Source organism: Myotis davidii, unplaced genomic scaffold, assembly GCF_000327345.1.
Source record: "Myotis davidii unplaced genomic scaffold, ASM32734v1 scaffold1275, whole genome shotgun sequence".
Lineage (NCBI taxonomy): Eukaryota > Metazoa > Chordata > Mammalia > Chiroptera > Vespertilionidae > Myotis > Myotis davidii.
Genome location: NW_006286483.1, coordinates 6,981 through 28,019, shown reverse-complemented (window position 1 = coordinate 28,019; position 21,039 = coordinate 6,981). Strand labels below are relative to the sequence as shown.

Genomic DNA, 21,039 nt, shown 5'->3' with positions numbered 1-21,039 from the left:
GAGAGGGAGAGAGAAACCATTGATTTGTTGTTCCACTTATTGATGCATTCATTGATTGCTTCTTGTTTGTGCCCTGGCTAGAGACTGATCATCAACCTTAGCGTATCAGGACGATGCCCTAACCCAGTGATGGCGAACATATGACATGCGTGTCACCTCTGACATGGGAACTCATTTTTTTGGTTGATTTTTCTTTGTTAAATGGCATTTAAATATATAAAATATCAAAAATACAAGTCTTTGCTTTACTATGGTTGCAAATATCAAAAAATTTATATATGTGACACGGCACCAGAGTTAAGTTAGGGTTTTTCAAAATGCTGACACGCCGAGCTGAAAAGATTCGTCATCACTGCTCTAAACAAATGAGCTACCCAGCCAGGACCTCATATTCGATTTTTAAAGATTATCAATGAAATGAAAATTTATCCATTTTCTTTTTTATATGTTTTTATTGATTTCAGAGGGGGAGGGAGAGGGAGAGAGAGAGATAGAAACATCAATGATGAGAGAGAATCATTGACCGGCTGCCTCCTGCACATCCCCTACTAGGGATCGAGCTCACAACCCAGGCATGTGCCCTTGACCGGAATCGAACCCGGGACCCTTCATTCCACAGGCTGACACTCTATCCACTGAGCCAAACAAATTAGGGCAAAATTTTTCCATTTTCAAAAGTAAAAATGTCATGGACTCAAAAAATACATATGCAGACACTTGAGGGATCCCTGTTTGAGAAATGTCTGTGGCAGATAACTGGCAGTGTCATCATATGTGTTGGTTTGCCCACAACTGTCCCTTTATACCTGTTATCTGATACCTTAGGTGGGTCCAGATGAGTTTGCCATTTCTGTGAATCAGAGAGAGTCAGGTACCAATAATGTCATATGTGTCAGCCTAATAATTATTAATAGTGTTCCCATTCACTACCCAAGGCAGCTTCCCTTCATGGGGTAGCAGGTGCCCACTCTGTGGACAGCTGTCACCCTAGCGTGCCTATCCCCCTTCTGAAAGCGCCTCTCCTTCCAGGGCATAAAGCGCGACTTGATTCTTACTCCGAAGTGCTTGTACCTGATTGGCCGAGAAAAGGTCAAACAGGGCCCAGACAAAGGCCAAGTGAAGGAAGTACTGAAGCGGAGAATCGAGATGGAGAGGATCTTGTCCGTGTCCCTCAGGCTGAGTGGCGAGGGGTGCCCCGTGCTGGTCCAAATACGGCCGATGAAAGGCCTGTCAGGTCCCCCGGTGTCGCCATCGGGATGAAGAGAACAGTCTCCTCATCTTCTCTCAGCGGACCTGGCCTTCCTTGGTCCCAGGGGTCCTGATGTGACAGGATGCGACACCAAGAAAAAGTCGCGCACTATTAGCTTCTCTCATCAGGAGACACTCAGACCCTTTTTTCCCATCAAACATGAGAAATATGTGAAGTGGTATCATTGCTCTTACTGAAGTGGGGCCACGGGCCCAGAGTCCATCCCCAAGCCCACCTCACCCACGTGGAGCACCCACCTGTTTCACCACAAGGCCCAGGCAGAGGTGGCCATCAGCATTGGTTTCACACAGTGGTTCTCAGCCTTCCTAATGCCGCGACCCTTCAATACAGTTCCTCACGTTGTGGTGACCCCCAACCATAAAATTATTTTTGTTGCTTCTTCATAACTATAATTTTGCTACTGCTATGAATCATAATGTAAATAGCTGATATGCAGGATGTATTTTCAGGGGTCGCGACCCACAGGTTGAGAACCGCTGCATAGCTTGCTGTGCCCTCTGACTGGACAGGAAAGGAAGCTTCTTTGGGCTCCTCGAGGCCCTTCCTGCCTGTTCCTCCAAGGGAGGGAATACAGATTGGCCACCGTGAGCTGTAGCCTGGGGTCATTGCCAGTCACGCCGCTCACCTCCAAGTTCAAGGCAGGGCCCTGGCTCCTCCTGTCAGCACTCTGCCTTTGCTTGGCAGAGGGCGACTTCCCAAATCCCATGCTAAGAACTCCCTGGTCAAGCTCCCTCTGGTAAGAGGAGGCCCTCCGCGTCCACAGAGGCTAAGAAAAGAGGAAGAAGGGCCCCTTTGAGCCCAGCAGCTTCTTCCTGGAGTTGCCTCTGGGAGCCCTTCTGAGGATCCCGGTGCCTCTGCCAGGGCGACCTCTGGGGGCTGCCATTGCCTCAAAAGCAGCGATGTTCCAGTTGCTTGCGAACATGTCTTCCTGGAGTTGGCACATCTCTGAACCCTTATTCCACACAGAACAAAACTGCTGCTCTCGGGAGAAAGCAGGGGTTTGCGTGCTCAGGCGTCTGACCGGCTGGGCTGGAGGTCCTGGCTCCAGGGAGATGATCCAAAGCAGATTTCAAGCCGTGTCCATTCTTGCCTGTGTCCCTGTGGCTCCCAATGTTCCCGATAAAGGACCGGGTGGTGCTGTGAGGTTAAGCGTGTGAAGCATTTGACTCAGGCTGTGGTAAACCCTCTAAGCAGAGGGCTCCCTCAGCAGCCTTTGGGAGGCCCCACCTCGGATGGGTCTCGGTGCCATGAATTTCAAGGAAGAGCTGCAGACGCTGTCTGGCTTTCAGGTCTTCCTGAGCGTTGGGCTCGTCGGCTGGGTCACAGCCTGAGCCGCATTCTTCCTGACTGCTAGGCCCTGAGGCTGAGCTGCCCTTGGTGTTCGAAGGAACCCAATGGAAGCTTCTCTTTTCTGGCGTGGGGACCAGCCACCCCGGAGCTGAGCTGGGTTTGCTGCAGCGAGGCCGGCTCCGGGCCAAACATGTGCTCTGTGCTCGTTAGGCGAAGAGTGATTACTGTTCTTCCCATTATCATCACCTAGCCCTGTCTTCAAAGCATTCAGGGGGACTTGACCTACATTTGTATCAGGCCTACATTTGTATCACACACTTTGACACTATCTTGTTGATCAAGTCCTTGAGGCTTATCAAGATGTCGGATATTCACACTCAAATGTTTTCCTTCTGTCTTTTGTTGTCTTTCTGTCAGCATCTGGGAGTACAGTGTCTCCTGGTAACACCAGCTTCTTTTCCTGCTTCCTCTTTAGCAGTCATGGTCTGGACACGTGCTTCCTGCAGCCTTCCCTTGCTAGAGGCGGTAATAAAATGAGGTATTTAGCCTGAAAGTTGTCCTGACACGATGGGGAAAAGAAAGAGCTTGAGTCATTTTAGCTCGTGATTTCTGAATGTTGTAGTCACTGAACCTCACGTTCACCAAGATTAATACTGTCCCCTTCTTTCCTTCCTTCATTGGGCTAACCAGCCACCTAAACCAAGTTAGGAGTGCAATGAACAGATGGGGATGGTGTGTATAGACTCAAACCGAGAGTAGAAATTGATTGTGGTTACCAGACCACCAAACGTGTGTGTGTGTGGTGTGTTCAAATATTTCAATATAGAGAAAGATTTTAGCAGTGTTTTGCACCTCAGGAAAAACATGTTATAACTTGTATGTGTGTTTTGAAGACTTTATGAGGCTGACTGTGTGACTACTGGCTGGAAGGACCTCCTAATGACTTCTAGTTAAGACCATCCAAGTGTCCCACACATTTGGTCTTTCAGCCCCTCTCTGTCTGTTATAACATAATCACTGTCAAAGCAAAACGGGCCCTCGGCTCCCTGTTCAAACAAACCACCGTTCACAAACAATTATGAGACCGTTTGGGAAATGTGGACATGACTAAATATTTGAGAGGAAGGGTTTATTGTTCCTTTCTTTAGGCGTGATAATGGTATTGTGGTTATTTTTACTTAACGAGGCTTTGTGTTTTAGAGATTCACACTGAAATATTTAGGGATAAAGTAATATGATGTTTACACTTTGCTCTAGAGTAGCCTGGCTTGTGTGTGGAAGTGGGGGGAGTAGGAGTGCAGATATGATTGTGGATCGGTTATTGTTTACACTTGACATGTGGAGGTTCATTCTACCCTCTATATATTTAAGATTTTCCATAGTCAACAGTTTTTTCTAATCCAATAGACATCATATTTTAGAAGTCTTTTCTTTACCTTTTATAAGTATGCTGAAATATATCTGGTCGAGTTATAGTTGAAATTTTTTAACTTACAAGAAAAAAATAGGATTGGCCCAGTAGCTGGGAGAGACTAACACTACAGCTGTCCAAGGGACTCTAGGGTAATGTGAACAGGAAAATCCTCATCTAAAAGAAGTCAGACAGGACCACTGATGCTGGCTTCCGCCTTCCCTGGAGACCTGGGGAGAGTGTGGGGAGATGGCACATCAATATTTAGTTGAGACGTCGGTTTTTCGAGGCCCGGAGTCTGCTGACAGGCCAAGCATCCGTTTTGGAAGAACCCTTCCAGAGCTGCTTCCTGTCCAAGCACTGATCCGGCCTCACTCCTGTTGGAAAAGCTCAGTTTGCTGAAAGCGTGGCCACAAGGTGGCATAGCCTATGCTCTTTGCTGTCCTGTTTTTAGGCAATGAAATTGGTACCATAAAGTCTCATATTTGGGGACTCTGTCTGTGAAGCTTCTAGAAGCCCTTCTCATTCCCATAGCTGGTCATGCCTAAGAACAAAAAGCCACGTGGCTGCCAGTCTGTATGTGATGGCAAAGCAGCCTGTGAGAGGGGCTGTAAACAGAGGTGCCAGCTTCTTTGGTGATAGCATTCTTGCCCAGATGTTTCGTTGCCCAATTGCCCAAGCCTCTGGTGGTCAGAGCAGCCCGCTTCACCACCTGCTCGGCTGACCTGAAGCCCACTGTGAAATCTTGTTGTGACTCGTCATGGCCTTTGAGCGTTGGGAACCTAGACGTCATCGGCCTTTGGAACTGACCACCTACCTTGTGTTCAGCCCTGGATTCGAAGGTGAATGAGACATAGTCACCACCGCAGGGAGCCCCTTCCACTCTGGAAAGGGGAGCAGACACCTGAGTAAACGTGTGCCCCAGGTTAGAAGTGTTCAGAGAGGGATGCCCAGGGCAGGCCTGGTGTTCGAAGATGGGAAGGAGCCTTTGCGCCTGCAGCCAGGTGGCCGGGTGGCGTTCTCGGAGGTCTGTGATGAGGCCTCATACAACGTATCCCTGCACTTTCTCAGAGAAATGCATAGATTCCCAGCCTGGTGCCACTGGTTTCCCTGAGGGTGGAGCTCTGGACAAGGTCTGTTTTCTCCTGGATTTACCTCGGTACTTTCCAGGTTGCTAAAAGGAGCATTTATTTCATAATCAGGAACAATTTTTATAAAGGCAGGGCCATCTCAGCACATGGCCTCTTCGGCTTTAAGGGGGGGAAATGCCTTTAAGACTTTTCTCAGTGTTTTGTAACTAACATTTTTTGAAGAAGATACTGGTTTGGGGAGTAAAACAAGATTTTCTAGTGTCAACAATACCACAATAAGCCACAAAGATGAGCGGATAAAAACAAGCAGGAAGCCAAAGCAGGGACTACACCGGGGAGGGAGCTTTCAGCACGGGGTGCAGACATCTGCAAGGAATTGCAGCTTGAGCACATGAATAAGACAAGGGCGAAATCCAAAGGTTTTTTTTTTAAGAATAAATAAATGTAAAAGCTTTGTTTCCAGATCTAGGAGCATGGGCTGAGGAGAAAGGAATGGGCTGGGACCCTGGCCCGGACAAGGATGGACTCACCAACTCCTAAGCCTGGGTCATGGAAGGGAGGGGTTTTGATTTGATGGTTGAAGTCAAAGTGTCCAAACCATCTCTTCTCGTTTCCAGACTCATGCTGATAATGGACCTTGCAGTTTTGGCCTTCTTGCTTTTTCTTTTTCTTTATGGTAATAAATCTAAGCACATTAAACTGCTCAGGATTACTTCTGTTGGGCTCAGTTAGCCCCGCTGAATAATCAGTCCCGCCTACAGTTCAGCCGGACAAACAGACACGTCTGGACAGGTCAAAGAATGCTTTGAGTCCAGCCAGCTCAACAGGAGTGGCATACCTCACCCCACACGCCAGAAAGTGGTGCTCTGGTTTTACTTTTTTTAACGCAGCAGCCTCTGGCGCTTGTGCTAGGATGCTCGGGCTTCATTTCATTAATTCCAAGGGACGTGGCATGTTTGTCCCCAGCCGTACCCTTCCCAAACGTGCATTTCCCGAAAAGCTGTGCTCTCCCTGCGCCGCGGAACGCATCGGGTGGCATGGATGCTCGTGGTTGCTGCTGTCGCACACCTGGCCGGTGTGTGTCTGCCCTGCGGGGTGTGTGCCCTTCAGCGGCACCTGGCACACGTTAGCTGAGCACCGAGTACCCAAACGCCCCTAATAATGAGGGCATTCGAAGCCCAGGATGTCGGCTTCCCTTTTGATAACTGAGCTTACAATTCTTCAAATTGGGATTTATTACAGTAGCTGCAACCATGTCGTCAGTTCTACTAACTTGGGACGTATGTGGAATGGTTCCTTGTCAGCCCATTGTACTCAGCCACATTCTGGATTTACGTGATCGTAAGAACATAGAAATGGAATTTGAAAATGGATTTTCTTAAAGACTAAACCGTTCTTGAAGTTCTGCTTTTGGCAGTGACGTGGGAGAGGTGCTCCTGTGGATGCGGGGGTGGCTGTACACTTCCTCCCAAAGCCGGTTCCAGTGGCTCCGTTATGTAACGCCTTGTTGTGTTTTGTTGTAAAGATTCTCCCTTACAGGAAGAAAAGCTAGAAACCGAGTGCTGTCTTACAGAATTTAAAAAACCAAGTGAAAAAAGGATGGGTAAACAAAAGTGCAACTTTTCTTTTCTTTCTAACCTCTGCAGTACGATGCAAGATGACATTTTTATTCTTCACGAGCAAGAGTATGACAGTTTGCTTGAATCCGTCTTCAAAACTGAATTCTTAAGCCTCTTAGCAAAGCGTTATGAGGAAAAAACCCAGAAACAACTACCTCTGAAATTTAGCAACACGTAAGTTGGGACCTGGGGCCCTGAGCTCACTGCCAAGGTCCAGGCTGAGAGGAGGTGTGTTTCACCCCCACCTCCCCCTACCCCCTGGAATCGCAGGGCTGCAGATTGCAGTCCAATGGCTGTCACAGACTTTGAAAAGGTCACTTTTGTGTTTCTGTGAAACAATGACTTCACCAAAGGATGTATTTTGTCATTTGGACAAAGGTCACCAAAATGAGGCAGGAAAAGGCAGATTTTTTTATATTACCAATAAAAGAATACTTTATTTAGCAGAGCAGCCAGGGCAGAGTAAGACTGGAAGAAAGAGAAAGTGAACAGAGTGGAGCTTAAGTTCCCAAAATCAATGCATAACACCTCTGGGTGGGGCATGGGGGACTGGTGGGCTGCAGATGGCCAGCGCCTTGGGTCCTGGCTCGCCTGCCTTTGCTTTAACCACGTGGTCTTGTGGGCCAGATCCTGGTATACGGCAAGCTTCTGATCTCCTATTTGTCAGGTGAGAGTGGGGTTTTTTCTTCTTAAATTTCCATCTATAACATGGAGATCTCTCTTATTACCCACAAGAATTCCAAAGTAAAGCCTTAATTCCATGATGAGGGAAACTTACCATGATTGATGTTGCTGTGGTTGCATTGAAATAGATACTGGTAATTGTATGGATTCTTTGCTGCTTTTCCAAGGAACCATTTGGCTGTTCATACAGGGGCAGTTATTTTTTCTGGGAATTTGTAATAAGGGAATAACAAGAAAGGGAGACTATGAAGAGCCAAGCCACTCAATAGAATAATAGGCAGCTACTGAAAATTATGATTTTTTTGGTTCAACAACATGAAAAATAGGGTTTTTAAAAAGCAGAATATGGAATGGAACTGTGTAAGCATACACTAGCAGGCAATATGAAAAATAAAAACTGGCTGGGGGTGCAGTTGGAGTTGTGAGGACACCTCCCTGCTATTTGGATTTGGGCTGCTGAGCGCTGTCTTCTCTGCCTGGGGCGGGGTCATGGTGAAGGACTAGAACTTAGGTTAGTGATGGCGAACCTATGACACGCGTGTCAGAGGTGACACGCAAACTCATTTTTTTGGTTGATTTTTCTTTGTTAAATGGCATTTAAATATATAAAATAAATATCAAAAATATAAGTCTGTGTTTTACTATGGTTGCAAATATCAAAAAATTTCTATATGTGACACAGCACCAGAGTTAAGTTAGGGTTTTTCAAAATGCTGACACGCCGAGCTCAAAAGGTTCGCCATCACTGACTTAGGTTAATAATAACCGCATTCTACACTCAGGAAGACACGGGCTAACGTGTACCTGGCAGCTCCCAGTCCTCCACAAACAGACCAGGGAAATGGGAAAGAGGCATGAGGGCGCACCACGGCAGGTGTGGCCTGGAAATTGTCCCCTTCCTCCTGTCCCCCAGCGGTCCCACCTGAGTCCACCTGCAGAGACATTGGCACCTGCCTCACCACCTGGTGTCTCACAGGTGCTGGGCCCCGGATGCTCTGCCTCTGGCTCACGCTTGTGCCAAACTGTGGCTGTCAGACTCACCCCCGGGCCCTGCGCTGGTTTGCAAATCCTGGTCCTGCCTTGGTTTACAGCAGGTTGGCCCAGCGTCGAGCTCCATGCTGGGGTGGGTGAGCTGCATTCTCTCTCTGCTTCCTTCTGGCTTAACTCCAACCCATATGCTTGTCGCAGGCTTGAACTCAAGTTGAAAAAAGAGAACTGGGGCCCCTGGAGTGCCGGGGGCTCCCGGCAGGTGCAGTTCCACCAGGGCTTCGGGGACCTGGCCATCCTCAAGCCCAGCAACAAAGTGCTGCAGGTCAGCATCGGACCCGGGCTGCCCAAGAACTCCCGTAAGTGTCTGCACCCCGGGGACCTGGGGCTTCCTCCCCTTCTCTTCCCCGCACCGTCTTCCTTCTCACCCCGTGCTCATGATAGGTGCTGGCTAATTTCAGGTCCCACCAGGAGGAACATCACCCAAAGCAGAGGTTATTCCAGTCAGACTCACAATGCCAACTACCCGATGAGAGCTGCCCCTCCCCCGCCAGGTAAGCCACGCGAGTGCCATGGACCGGGACCGTTACCTGAACCCATAACTTGTAAAACACAGCTGGGAAGAAACCCATTAGCAGATGCATGCACATCATTAGACAGCCCCGAGCCGCTTCAGCGCCAGGTGTACTCCCAGCACAGCGGCACCGCTGGTGACCCTGAAATGCAGGGAAGTGTGAGCTGCCCAGACTGAACTGTGCCGAATGATCGGCCGGGATTGCATTGCCCGGCGCTAGTCACTCCCTTAGGAAAGGCTCCCTCCTTCCGAGAGAGAGAAGGGCTCCTTGTCCGTGGTGGCCAGGATGCTGTCGGCCTCAAAGGTGCAGGATGATGCCTTTATGGAAACAGGATTTTGCCAGGTATCACCTCACCCTCCTCACCCACGACAATATTTTGCAGCAAGTTTACAGCTTAATGACAAGTTGAAAATGTTTATTCTTAGTCAGATAGGCTCTAGGAGAACCACTCCCAAAAATAAAGTAATATCTGAGATACAAAATTGATAGAAAAAAAATTTTAATACAAAGAAAATGTTTAGACCTTATGTTTCATATTTCTCATTTTTATGGTAAAAATATAGTATGCAGGTCAATGAACTCCAAACCCAAATTTAGTAAGGCTTTTTGCCCTTCGTAATCTGTTTAGTGTTTGAAGAGCACTCTCAAAATTGACAAAAAAGTTTTTCCCTCACTCACAAAATTCAGTTAATAATAAAACTGCCCCTAGAATGTTTGATGTGAATAAGTTTGGGGTTCTAGGCCTGAACAGGTCATCTATTGGCCCAGTGTCTGAGATGAGTAGTAAAAAGCATTTCTTTTGTTTCCTGTGCTAAAAATATGGACACTGTGCCTGTCAGTGAGAAATGGATTCTCTCCTCGTGGAGTCCCGTCCTGCTGGCCCAGCTGTCTCTCCTCCCCTCTGCCTTTATCCGTGAAGAAAACCCAAGCACAAAGCCATCCAAGAGAACCAGTGTGGTGTTGTGTTACCAAATGGGCCAGTCCCCGTGCAAAATCCTGGCCAGACCACCTGGAAACTAGGGCTGGCCTCAGCTAGGTTGGCCCGAGTCACCTCCAGCCAAGTATCTGACCTTGAGCATGGCACCCAACCTCTCTCCATGACAGTTTCTTCATCCGTAAAATGAGGCAGTTGGGCCTGAATCTCTTAGCTCAGCCCTTGTCACATGATCTGCAGTGAAGAACCTGGGTTGTTGTTGCTCTTTTCTTAATTTCAATTCCACCACAAACCATATTTCTTTAAGGTAAAATAAAGATCACTAGAAGAATGGAATTTTAAAAGCATTCAACATGATACACCAAAGTTTCTTATTAGATTTAACAGATGTGAAATATGCCCATGACACTGCTATGAACATTTCTAAACGCTTACTCCTACTTTCTGAATTTATGGCAGGTGAGTGGGTTATAAGCAGCTTGGAGAGCCCCACCCCTGCCCCTGCCCATTGTGAGCATCAAGGCCCAGAGCTCACCCCACTCTGCGTGCCCCTCTCTGATCCTTGGCAACCTTGGCAGCAGTTGGCTCTCACCAAGCTCCTTGTTTCTTTCATGAAGAAATTGACACTCTAAAGGCGCATTTATCTTGCTCAAGGTCAACACAGCTATGAGAGGCAGAGCCCAGTCTGAACCCTTAGTCCCTCTTACAGACGAGACCATCCTGCTAGTACCAAAGAGTCCCTCCCTTAGTGCAGTGGGAAGGGCTTCATGGTGGGTTCATAAAGTGCCTTGAGGAGTCTTCTTCAATGGAGAGGAGCTGAGGGCTTCTTCACACCTCGCATGGGCTGATGATGCCCATCACCGTCATCCCTTACTCACCAGATAATGTGATCCTGACCAGGAGCAGGTGTGTGATGAAGGGAGCCTGCTCTATCCGGATCGACCCCAGCAGCAGCCACATTTCCCAGCCTGTGTGGGGTGCTCCCTCCACCTCTCCCAACGGGCTCCTGCAAGCACACCCAAGACTGAGCCTTTGAAAATAGGTTTCCAGTGTTTAAATAGTTGCCTGTCAGGAGGCTTGAATCGTAACCTCATAATTCTTCTCAGACCCAAGAAAGTGCCTGCCTCCCTCAAGAGGTAGTTTCAAGCTTACCTTTTCTCAACTGTGGGCTTTGAAATCCGGGATGTCTGGTGATTCTGCTGTCAAATTTCACAAGTGTGCGTGAGGGTCTGCCGTGTTCCAGGCGCTTGCTGGGCAGTTTGCAATGTGTTAGCACTGTTCCCCACACTATGTTAGCGGTTATGCCCTCCATCTTTTCAGATGGGGAAACTGAGGCCTGGCAATGTTAAGTAAGTTGCTCTTGGTTAATAAATGGAAGGAATTTGGAAAGACTTTTGGCAAAGGATCCTAAAATTGAAGGTTGATTTTTGTCCTCTTTCTAGGATACCATCAGAATGGAGTCATCAAAAACCAGTTTGTGCCACACCCGCATGCTCCTGGAAACCAGCGGTCCAATCAGAAAAGCCTGTACACCTCCATGGCCCGCCCACCCCTGCCTCGACAGCAGTCCACGGGCTCAGACCGCATGTCCCAGATGCCGGAGAGCTTGGATTTCCTCAAGGTCCCAGACCAGGGTGTCGCAGGGTAAGATTCCCGCCTTTTGTGGGTGAGGCCAGCACCTCCTCTCCATCAGTCACACCAAGGTTCACAGGTTCCACCCACACATTGTCCTCCAGGACCCAACACCATGCAGCCCTTGGTTGGCATTTCTAAAAGTACGACCAACTTCATGGCACACAACTCATTCTCCAGAGAGGGCGTGTCTTAGAAACATCAGAAGAGGGGTCCCTTTCGGCCCCAAGATTCAATTACTCCGTAACCGTTTCTGCTCTCCGGCATGGTTGGGGAACAATGGGGTTTTGGTTTGTGTCTGTGCCTGCAGTTGCATAAATATGATCGCTCAAAGAGTCATCAGGAATATTGAGAATAACACTCCAGAATTCCATGAGAAGTAGAAGTTTGTTTGTGAATCAGCTCTTCAGGGTTTTAAAATGACAGCCTTCCTGCCTTTCTAGAATAAAAATTTTATTTTTCAAAAAATAAAATTCTCCCAGAAGAAAAAAAAATGAAGAGTAGTAAAAAGAAAGCCAGGCTTTGTACCTGAGGAAGGGAAGATTCTTGAAACTGTGTGCATCAAGCATGTCAAACTCACGGCCCACGGGCCACATGCCTTGTTTATTGGGCCCATGTTAGCCTTTGAGTTTGACATGCTCGGTGCAGATATTCCAAGAGTTATCGGTGTGGAAAGGGCGTTAGGCCAATTGCAGGACAAGTGAGTGAACTCTAGCAGGAGGTAGATAGCGGAACCAGTAAACCAGAAACGTGCTAGTAGCCCAAAGATGAGCTGCCCGAGGATGTAAGGAGCACAGGATGGATGGAAACACCCGGCAGAAATACTGTAGAGTGGTGTTGTCAAATACCAGAGAAGGATGAGGATCCTATTTCAGCCCCTATTGCTTATCTAATATTGGACTTGCTGCTTCTCCTCTCTGAGCTTTATTTTCCTCATCTGTATACATATTAACACCACCGAGCTTGCAGAGTTGTTGAGAGGACTAGAAATTATACACAAAATGCCTAGCCTGGTACTAGGCATGTAGCAAACTGCTCAGCCAACTTAGTTTGATGTGATGGTGGTGGTGGTGGTGGTGATGATGATGGTGGTGGTGATGGTGATACAACCATTATCTCATGGTGGTCATGACTGTTAGGGACCTTCCAACTCTGCATGATTCTCAGTGGTGGAATAGTTCTCTCTGCTGACCCCAGTGAGGGCCCTCCTTCAGCCCCCTGCTCCCCTCTCTCATGCCCTCCTCCATTTTCCATTCTCTCCAAGCCTCTGGAATGATGATGAAGTTTCTAATGGGATCAGGAGACGTGTACAAAACAGAGCAGTGCTGGGAGTGGAACAGCAGCTCCTCCCGCTGGGTGGGCGGGCACCACTCCCCTCCCTGCCCCTTTATGAGATGTTTTTCCTGCCTTGTCAGCTTCCTTCTAAAGACCACAGAGCACTTAGGGACTTCACCACGTTCGCTCCTGCTGTTTCTCTTTACCTCGCGAGCCTTACCCCATTTGGGCTACAGATGGACGCACCGTGGTTGCATACAGGTGGCCGTCAGTGGAGTGGATGCCACCCCTTCATTACATCTCTCTCCCCGCCTCCCCCAGTCTTGTGGAACCAGCTCTGTTGCATCTGTTCTAGTGGCCTGGCTCCCCTGGTTGGCCTGGTCTAGAGCAGTCGCGCTCAGACTTCACTGAGCACCAGAGTCCCTGGAGAACTTGCTGGCCCACTTCCAGAGGTTTGGACTCAGTAGGTCGGGGTGGAACCTAAGAATTTACATTTCTCCCAAGTTCCCATGTGTTCTGAATGAGTCTGTATTTTCCTTTTTTTTATGTGGGACCACACTTTGAAAATCACCCGTCTGGTCTGATTGTTAAAGCCGGGGAAGGGTCTGTGTAAAGGTGAGTTGAAAGGATGCTGTTGAGACAACAGGATTGCTCTGCAATCCAGACCCACACATTCAGAGGGGCGGACATCACTGAAGCAATCACGCCACCCCTGCCGGGCCCAGCTGGGTGTCCCAGAGGAGGCAGGGGATTGAAGTCGGTGAACGACATGCACCACATCCCTTAGCACTGCCTGCTCGCTTCCTACTTGCTTTGGTTTTGGCAAGCACAGCCATCTTTCCAGCCTGCTGCTGCAGCCTCCAGACTTGCACACCAGCCAGCCGGGAGCATCTGTCAGCCAAGAGCAGGCAATTTAGGAACGTTGTGTCTTAACCGAGGCTGCTCCCTTCCAGCCCTCAGCTCCGTGGTTCTCGGTTCAAGCCCATCACACCCTTCTCCACATTCAGGCCTAAAGATCAGGCCTACGTGGTGTTGCCGTGGCGATGGCCGTGAGGCTGGAAGGAGAGGGCACCTTCACAGCTGCCTGCCGGGCAGTACGATGTTCCCAGCTGTGTGTGAAAGTCACGATGGTTATTAGGCACTGAGTCCGGTAGCTGCGAGGATCCCAGCCAGTTCCACTGGACATTAAATCTGCTCTGGGGCACACATTTTTTAAGAAATTGTACTCTGGTCAAAGGACTGAGCTTTTTCTTAGAATTCATTCTCTAAAACATATAAAAGTGAAATTGAAAATAATTTCTAATGTGGCCAGAGACCTTAGATGTGCATTTCAGGAGCCGCGTGGTTCCGTGCACTTAATAGCTCCCCTTTGCCAAGAAAACATGAATTGCTGTATTCCACAGGAAGCTGTTGGAGCCAGCAGGGAGCTCTGGGATCCCACGCTTGTACCTTTCCTTAAACACAAAAACTCGTTTAGACATCACAGTCCCAGGCAGTGACCTAGAACTTGCCAATCTAGAAAAACAAGATTAGCACAGTCTGTCTCAACTTGGCTTTCACACCCTCGGGTTTATCTTTTCTTTCCCTCTCCCGCCCCCAGTGCACTCTTCCTTCCAGACATATTAAGCATAAGCAATCATTTCTTTTGGATCATGGAGTGTGGATAAAATCAAATGGTGTAATTAGCACCTTGAGTTAATTCAGGAAAGTCTTTGTCAGTTTATTTTATGTTCCGTCAAGTTTTTTGGGGGGGGGGAGAGAGCATGCGTGAAGCTTTTACTGAATTAATTACCGCCCCCACCGGTTCCTTTACCCTTGCCTTGCCACGTGTGTGACATAGTCGTTGTTCTTGTCATCGTCATTGTTATCGTCATCCAAGAAAACTAAGCAAGATGTAGAGGGGCCGTCGTCTCGCAGTCCGTTAGCATACCTTCTGAAAAGTCCGACTCAGGTGAAAGCTCCTTGCTGATTCTCAGGGGAAGAGGGCAAGTGAAGAAAGAATCATACAAGCTGCTCATTCATCAGCCTTTGCTCTGGCTTCGTAGGAACACGTGATGTGCTGATCAAGGGTGCTTTATCCCTTTCCCCATAACTGAGATGACAAAATCTACCTGCACTTCATTGCTGGAAGTATCAAAACCCAGACCAGGATGTCTTTTCTGTTGGCCTTTTTAATCCCGTGATCCGTTTCATGCAAGGACAATTTCAGGAAATTTCAAGGTACCCCCGAGATTACTCCAACTAGCAGCTGGAGAACCAGGAAAATACTGGGAGTGCTCAGCGGTAGGGCTTCTGGCCACGGCACAAAGGAGGGATCGATAGAAAAACTGAAATGCTGCCTGTGTGTCTCTTGACAAGGTTCTCCTAATGGAGTCATATTTTCAAGGGGCTTAAAATTTCCAACAAGTGTCCAATAGCAATATTTCTCAACCCGTAAGCTACGGGAGTGGCAGCCATATCCTGGCCCAAGCCGACACGAAGCTGAGGAATTCCTGGCATCCATTCCCTCATTTCCAGTAATGTTTATAGATTCAACCTTTTGGAACAGACCCTGTTTTAAAGAGCCAGTGAAATAAAATGCCATTATTTTCCTTCCTGGAATTTTAAGGCATAAATTTTACATCTGCAGAACAAAGAAGTGATAGCTGAAAGCTTCAGCCCACCTAACCCTGGAGTGAACTAGTGCACCCGCTGCCCCAGACGGGTGGCGGCTGCAGAGTTCACAAGGTGGCCTGGCGGAGTGCAGCGAGCGCACGACTCGCAGCTGCAGGGACGGTGTGAGTCCCAGCTCAGAGTTTGGTTCTTCATAGATTCATTCAGTGAATATTGACGGGGCCACGTGCCTTCCATGTGCTACATGCTGCGCTGCCTCTCATCTATCACTTGTTCTTTCTACACCTTGGCGACCTCACCTGCGTAAGAGGGATAATCTATATATATAAAAGCCTAATAAGCAAAGTGTCCCCTTGGGAGTTCGACAGACCGGGGGTTCGATTGCTTGCTATGACATGCGCTGACCACCAGGGGGTGGTGTGGAATGAAGGAAGGCCCCAGCTGGCAGCTGCTAGGGACCCTACCCATGCACAATTTCATGCACTGAGCCTCTAGTAAGAATATAATTTAAAAACTCTCTCCTCAGGGTTTCTTGGAGATGAAATAGGGCTTTGTAAATGGAAAAGCACTATGCAGCTTGAACATTTATTTGTATTGGTTTTATGACAGTTACTCATGTGCTTTGCTCTCTTAGGGAAATAGTCATGTCCTACCAGGATTGAAAAGTGGGTGTCCCCTGGCCACTGGCTTTTCTCGAAAGAACTCTAATCTCTGACCTGCACAGAGGGTCCCCGGGAGAGTCTAAGCTTTAAGCATTGCTGGCTTTAACGGGGAATATGCAGCCTAGGAAAGCAAGACAAAGGACCAGTCAGGGAGACCCCTTCATCACTCCCCCTGCACACACACACACACACACACACACACAATAGCTATGCCGCTCTCTGTAGGCTCAGAGCAACAGCAGAACAGGGGGCGGTGAGGTAATATTGCGACAGACACTAGCTGCATTTGGACAGTGTCAATAAAGCCCAAAACTCCTCCCGCTCGACTCTTCCCCAGTCTTTGCTCCAATCACTGTAACAACTCACATCCCCTGGAAAGTAACCGGCATTCCCAGGAGAGAGCGAGCGAACAAACCCTCGCTTTAGAGAGCTTTGTTGTCCCTGATGTTATTTGTTTCCTGCGGGCCTTTAGCATCTTGTGAGGCTGGGCAGCTGTCCACAGGGGTTCAAATGTCAGTTGGCATCCGGATGTTTCAGGGCAAAGGCACCCTCGGGCCCCCCGGCCCTGCCACGGGGCTTCCCCAGCAGCGCAGGTCCTCACTGAGCAGATGGGGCGACCGTCGTGTTGGTTATAATGTGGCTGCATTAGAGGTCCCGTGCCCGACTCAGAAAAGACTCCTGCTGTACAAGTGAGTCGCTGTCAGCTCCTTCCTGTGTCTGTTTTCTTACTGGGAAACAGACACAATAAAGTGGTAAATGTGTACAGATTAGCCTGAAACATGGGTCAGGGAGTGATAGGAACACTAAATTGCACTGTGCCACAGTTACATACAATGAAACACTGGGTTTGCTCAGTGATGTGGAGTTTTTTAATTATAAACTATTAGGTGTAGGAAGTGAACCTTCGTTATTGAAATGGCAACGGGAAAAATAATTTTGTTATTTGTCTGAAATTCTTGCTCCAACCCTCATGATCCCAATAACACAGTTTTCAGTCATGTCAGGTTTATTAGGAATGCAAGTCTCATAAAGTTCCAGACATAACAAAATTATCTAAATCCTGCACATCCATTGCTAAACAAACGAGGCTCTGTCACACTTTTTATCGCTTTTGGACGAGGGAGTGTGAGTTATGGCGAGGGTGGCATGGGGACAGGGGTGTGCTGGTGAGCCGCTGGCTGTCTGGAGCTGTAACGTGTGCCCTTCTACTCTCGCTGTGGCCGATGTCAAGCTGCCAGGGTGACCACCATTGTCTCAGAGGTGGGGAGAGAGGCCCAGGTGCATGCCAGTCGGTGCGTAGGGTTGCCACCATGCATAAGCAGCAGACAGTAACTTCAGAGCATAGATAGAAGATACAGGAAAATAATTAGGAAGGGTTGCTATGAGCAGATATTGCCTTTGCTTTATTATAACTTATTCAATCATACGTGTGTTCGATGTCATCTTTAATAATGACTGTTTAACAACTGACCCACAAAAATCCTGACAGCATGACCGCCTGCCCCCGCAGGCTGGACGGGGCCAGTTCCAGCTCCCAGGCACCAGGCCGCGTTTGCTGTGGAAGGAAGTCTGAATCCCTTCTTCCCTGCGTGGGCCAGTCGGCTCTTGGCTGCCAGTGGAGGGCTCCAGGCCCCTAAGACTTCATTACTCAGCAGCGCTGGCAGCTCACCGAAAGTCCTGCTCTCCACATTATTGATGACACAGGATCGCCCCCTAGTGATGCAAAGGAGATGGTCCGTTTAAAGCTGAGCCTGTGGAGAGGAGCCTGGAAAGCGGCTGTTCTCGCTGACCGTTTCTATGGTGGGTTCCAAGTCCGCCGTGCAGTGAAACGGAGACAGACCCCCTCCTGGGCACAGAGTCCTTGTTCCGGCCACAGCTGGCAGTAGGAGAGTTGCTGGGAGCGCTCTTAGGCTCTGTCAGAATTAGAGAAAGGACCTGGGCCCTGGCCTGGATCCCCCTTAATAACAGGTGAAGATGCCTGCAGAGGTGAAGTGGCCCACCCACCTTATGTGCCAGCCAGTGGCAGAGCCGGGCCGCCCACCCGGGCACTGACTCGAAGCCAGCGGCCCTTCTGCGCCCCCTGTCGCTCCGTCAGAACATGCGGGCTGGGGCCACAGGAGGCTCCTGGGCCTGGTGAGCACAAACAGGCCAGGCCCCGGCCCAGGGAGCCTTCTGTCCTAATAGTGACACAAGCCTCTGTCCCACCCTGTTAGTCCCCTGCTCTGAGCAGGTTGAGTACAGACCATGTGGCAGGGGCTTGAAATGAGCCTGGAAGGCCGAGGAGGCATTAGCAGCTCTGGGCAGAGGGCGGAGGCAGCCAGGGGAGCATGGCCAGACGGAGGGACCAGACAGGTCGTGTGGCTAGAGCTGTGGGAGCCTTGTGCCTCTGCTGTCCAGATGAGACCCGCAGGAAACCCAGGAGTGTTGTGAGGTTAGATGAAGCAGCGTCTGGAAATGCCTAGCACAGTGCCTCGCCGGAGCAGGCAGAGCCCGGCACGTTTGTCTGCATCTCACAGGCAGGGGTTCCCAGATGGCACACCATCTGCTGACACTTGCAAGAAGAGTGGAGACGTGCCCAGATGTGACAGAGCGGCAGGAGTACTGGGGAGGGGGAGTTGGGTATCCCGCAGTGGCGCCCCCTCCTGGGCACAGAGGACGTTTCAACAGGAAAGAGCCAGAATGGTGACCTCAGGGATGCCTTCTTTTCCCAGTGCCGAAGGCAGAGCTGCTCTCCACATCCGCATCAAACACTCTCTTCCCCAGCAACCGCACCCATCTCAGAGCCACCAGAGCCCCCTCCCAACTGCGGGTGCCGGAGCCCCACCGGCCAGCTCAGGATGGAGCAGTTGTCCAGGGACAAACAGCTTGCCCGGGGTCTACCCGGGAATCCAAATTCCCCAGTAATGCCTTAGGTTTTACTTTGATTTTTCTGAGGAAGGGGCCTCTGGTGCCTTGGGATCAAAGACCACGCAGTGGCTGTGTTCACGCCTCCAGCCCCTCCCCCACTCTGCCGGAGTCCTGGGATGCCAGCGGCTGCTTGCCTACAGCTGGCAGAGCTCACTCTGGGCATCAGCATGAACTGCAGAGCCCCGAGGGGCTGGTGCAATTTACTCATTGTGTGTTTTTTTAACCAGCTTTTTTTGGGGATTAAAAAAAATCAATTGTTTTAAAGTACAATTCAACAGTTTTTGGTATAGTCACAGAGTTATGCAACTGTTATCATAATCTACTTTTAGAACATTTTCATCATCCCCCCAAAACAAAGTTTTCTGCCATTAGCCATCATTCCCCCAGCCCCAGCCCTAGGCAACCACACTAATCTACTTCCTGTCCATATAAATTAGCCTTTTCTGGACATTTCATATAAGGAGAATCATCCTTTTTTTGTTAAATTCACTCCTAAGTATTATTCTTTTTTATGTCTTGTAAATGGAATTGCTCTCTCAGTTTCATTTGGATTGTTCATTGCTGATGCATAGAGATGGAGCTGATTTTTATATATTGTCTCATATTCCCTAGTCTCGCTGAACTTGCTTATTAGTTCAATAGGTGGGGTAATTTATTTATTTTAGTGTATTCCGTAGGATTTTCTACGTGCAAATCATCGCATGTGGTATTTTCACTTCTTTTCTAACCTGAGTGCCTTTTATTCTTGACCAATTGCTCTAGCTAGAGCTTCCAGTGCAATGCTGGGCAGACATGCTGTGAGCTGATGCCCTGTTTTGCTCCTGGTCTTCAGGAGAGAGCACTGTCTTTCCTCAGCAAGTATGACGTGAGCTGGGAATCTGTGACGGGGCTCCTAACCCGTACCAGGGCTCAGGGGCTTCCGTGACAAAAGGTGGGGAGGCACCAGTGTCCCTGGTGGCAGGACATGAGTCTAGGGGCCCGCAGGGGCCACACCTGGCAGGGCCCTCCTTGGCCCATTTCCCAATGTTGCAGGTGACAGGAATGGCACCAGTTGTCTAACCAGTAGGGTCAGACCAAACCTGGGTTCAGCAACCTCAGTACTTGGGTTCTGGCTAGGAAAGAATTCAGAGTCCAGACCCAAACTGTAAGAGAACATGTATTGGGTAAATCACAGAGGTAGAAAATGCAATTCCTAGAAGAATTGGGCTTAGGAAACACGTTACAGTGATAAAGGCAGGACCCTTGGAGCTTGGGTGTGAGGAAGCTCATGGTAATGTGCCTGGGGCAGGGAGGAGGGAGGAGAGAGGGAGGCACAGCCTGCTCCCCGGAGGGAGAGTGCACCGAGTCCTCCCTCCTAAGGGCTTAAGGGCCTCGGTGTTAGGGGAGGTCCCAGGGGAAGGTCTCAATAGAGTACTCAGCTTTCTAGGTGTGTCCGTTCAAGGTTGTGGTCTCCACTGATTGGCTGGCACTAGGGCAGGGGTCATTATTCAATGCAGCTGGTCCTGACAGCAGCCTTATCTGGTTTTATTGCTTCTCTGGGCCTGGAACTGAAATACAACTGAGGCCTAGATGTTATCTCTAGGGCGGAAAGGTCAAGGGGTCCAAACCTCCTGATGCTGGGGGCGAGGTCCCACCCTACAATTGTCCTTTCCTGGGCACCTGGGGCTTTCCACCCTGGTGACCTCCTGTACCCGGCCCATCTGTACCTGTACCCATGCTCTACTCACGTCTGCCTACCTACCACATCCAGAGCAGAGGAGCTAGTAGCAGGTGAGGTGAACTAATAAACGCTGAGCTGGGGCGATATTGAAGGCGGGAGGCGGGGCAGCGGGGGCGACTCAGGAAGGAAGCTGCTGGCAGGGAAGAAATGGAGGAGGAACTGAGGGCTTCGTCAAAGCTGGAGGCGGATGGGCAGAGGAGCCAGGGAGGGGTGACTGCCGGGATGGCTGCAGGGAGGATGGTCCTACCTTCCAGGGTCATCCAGCTTCACTGAGGCCCCCTGTCCGGGGACCACACCTAAGTCCCAATCCTCTTGGCTCCAAATGCCTCCTCAACCTGCCCTGATGGTAGGTTTCCCTCATCTAGGGGC

At 49.4% G+C, this 21,039-nt stretch overlaps 1 protein-coding gene across 1 annotated transcript in view; it reads left to right on the top strand.

Annotated features, from left to right (window-relative positions):
- Window positions 1-21,039, top strand: part of MYO1E (myosin IE) — a 180,022-nt gene that overhangs the window by 156,470 nt on the left and 2,513 nt on the right. Inside the window, exons 23-27 of the mRNA XM_015560197.1 lie at window positions 1,030-1,175; window positions 6,709-6,855; window positions 8,554-8,711; window positions 8,814-8,906; window positions 11,304-11,505. Of these exons, the coding sequence (XP_015415683.1) occupies window positions 1,030-1,175; window positions 6,709-6,855; window positions 8,554-8,711; window positions 8,814-8,906; window positions 11,304-11,505 (746 nt within the window). The remainder of the gene's footprint in view (window positions 1-1,029; window positions 1,176-6,708; window positions 6,856-8,553; window positions 8,712-8,813; window positions 8,907-11,303; window positions 11,506-21,039) is intronic.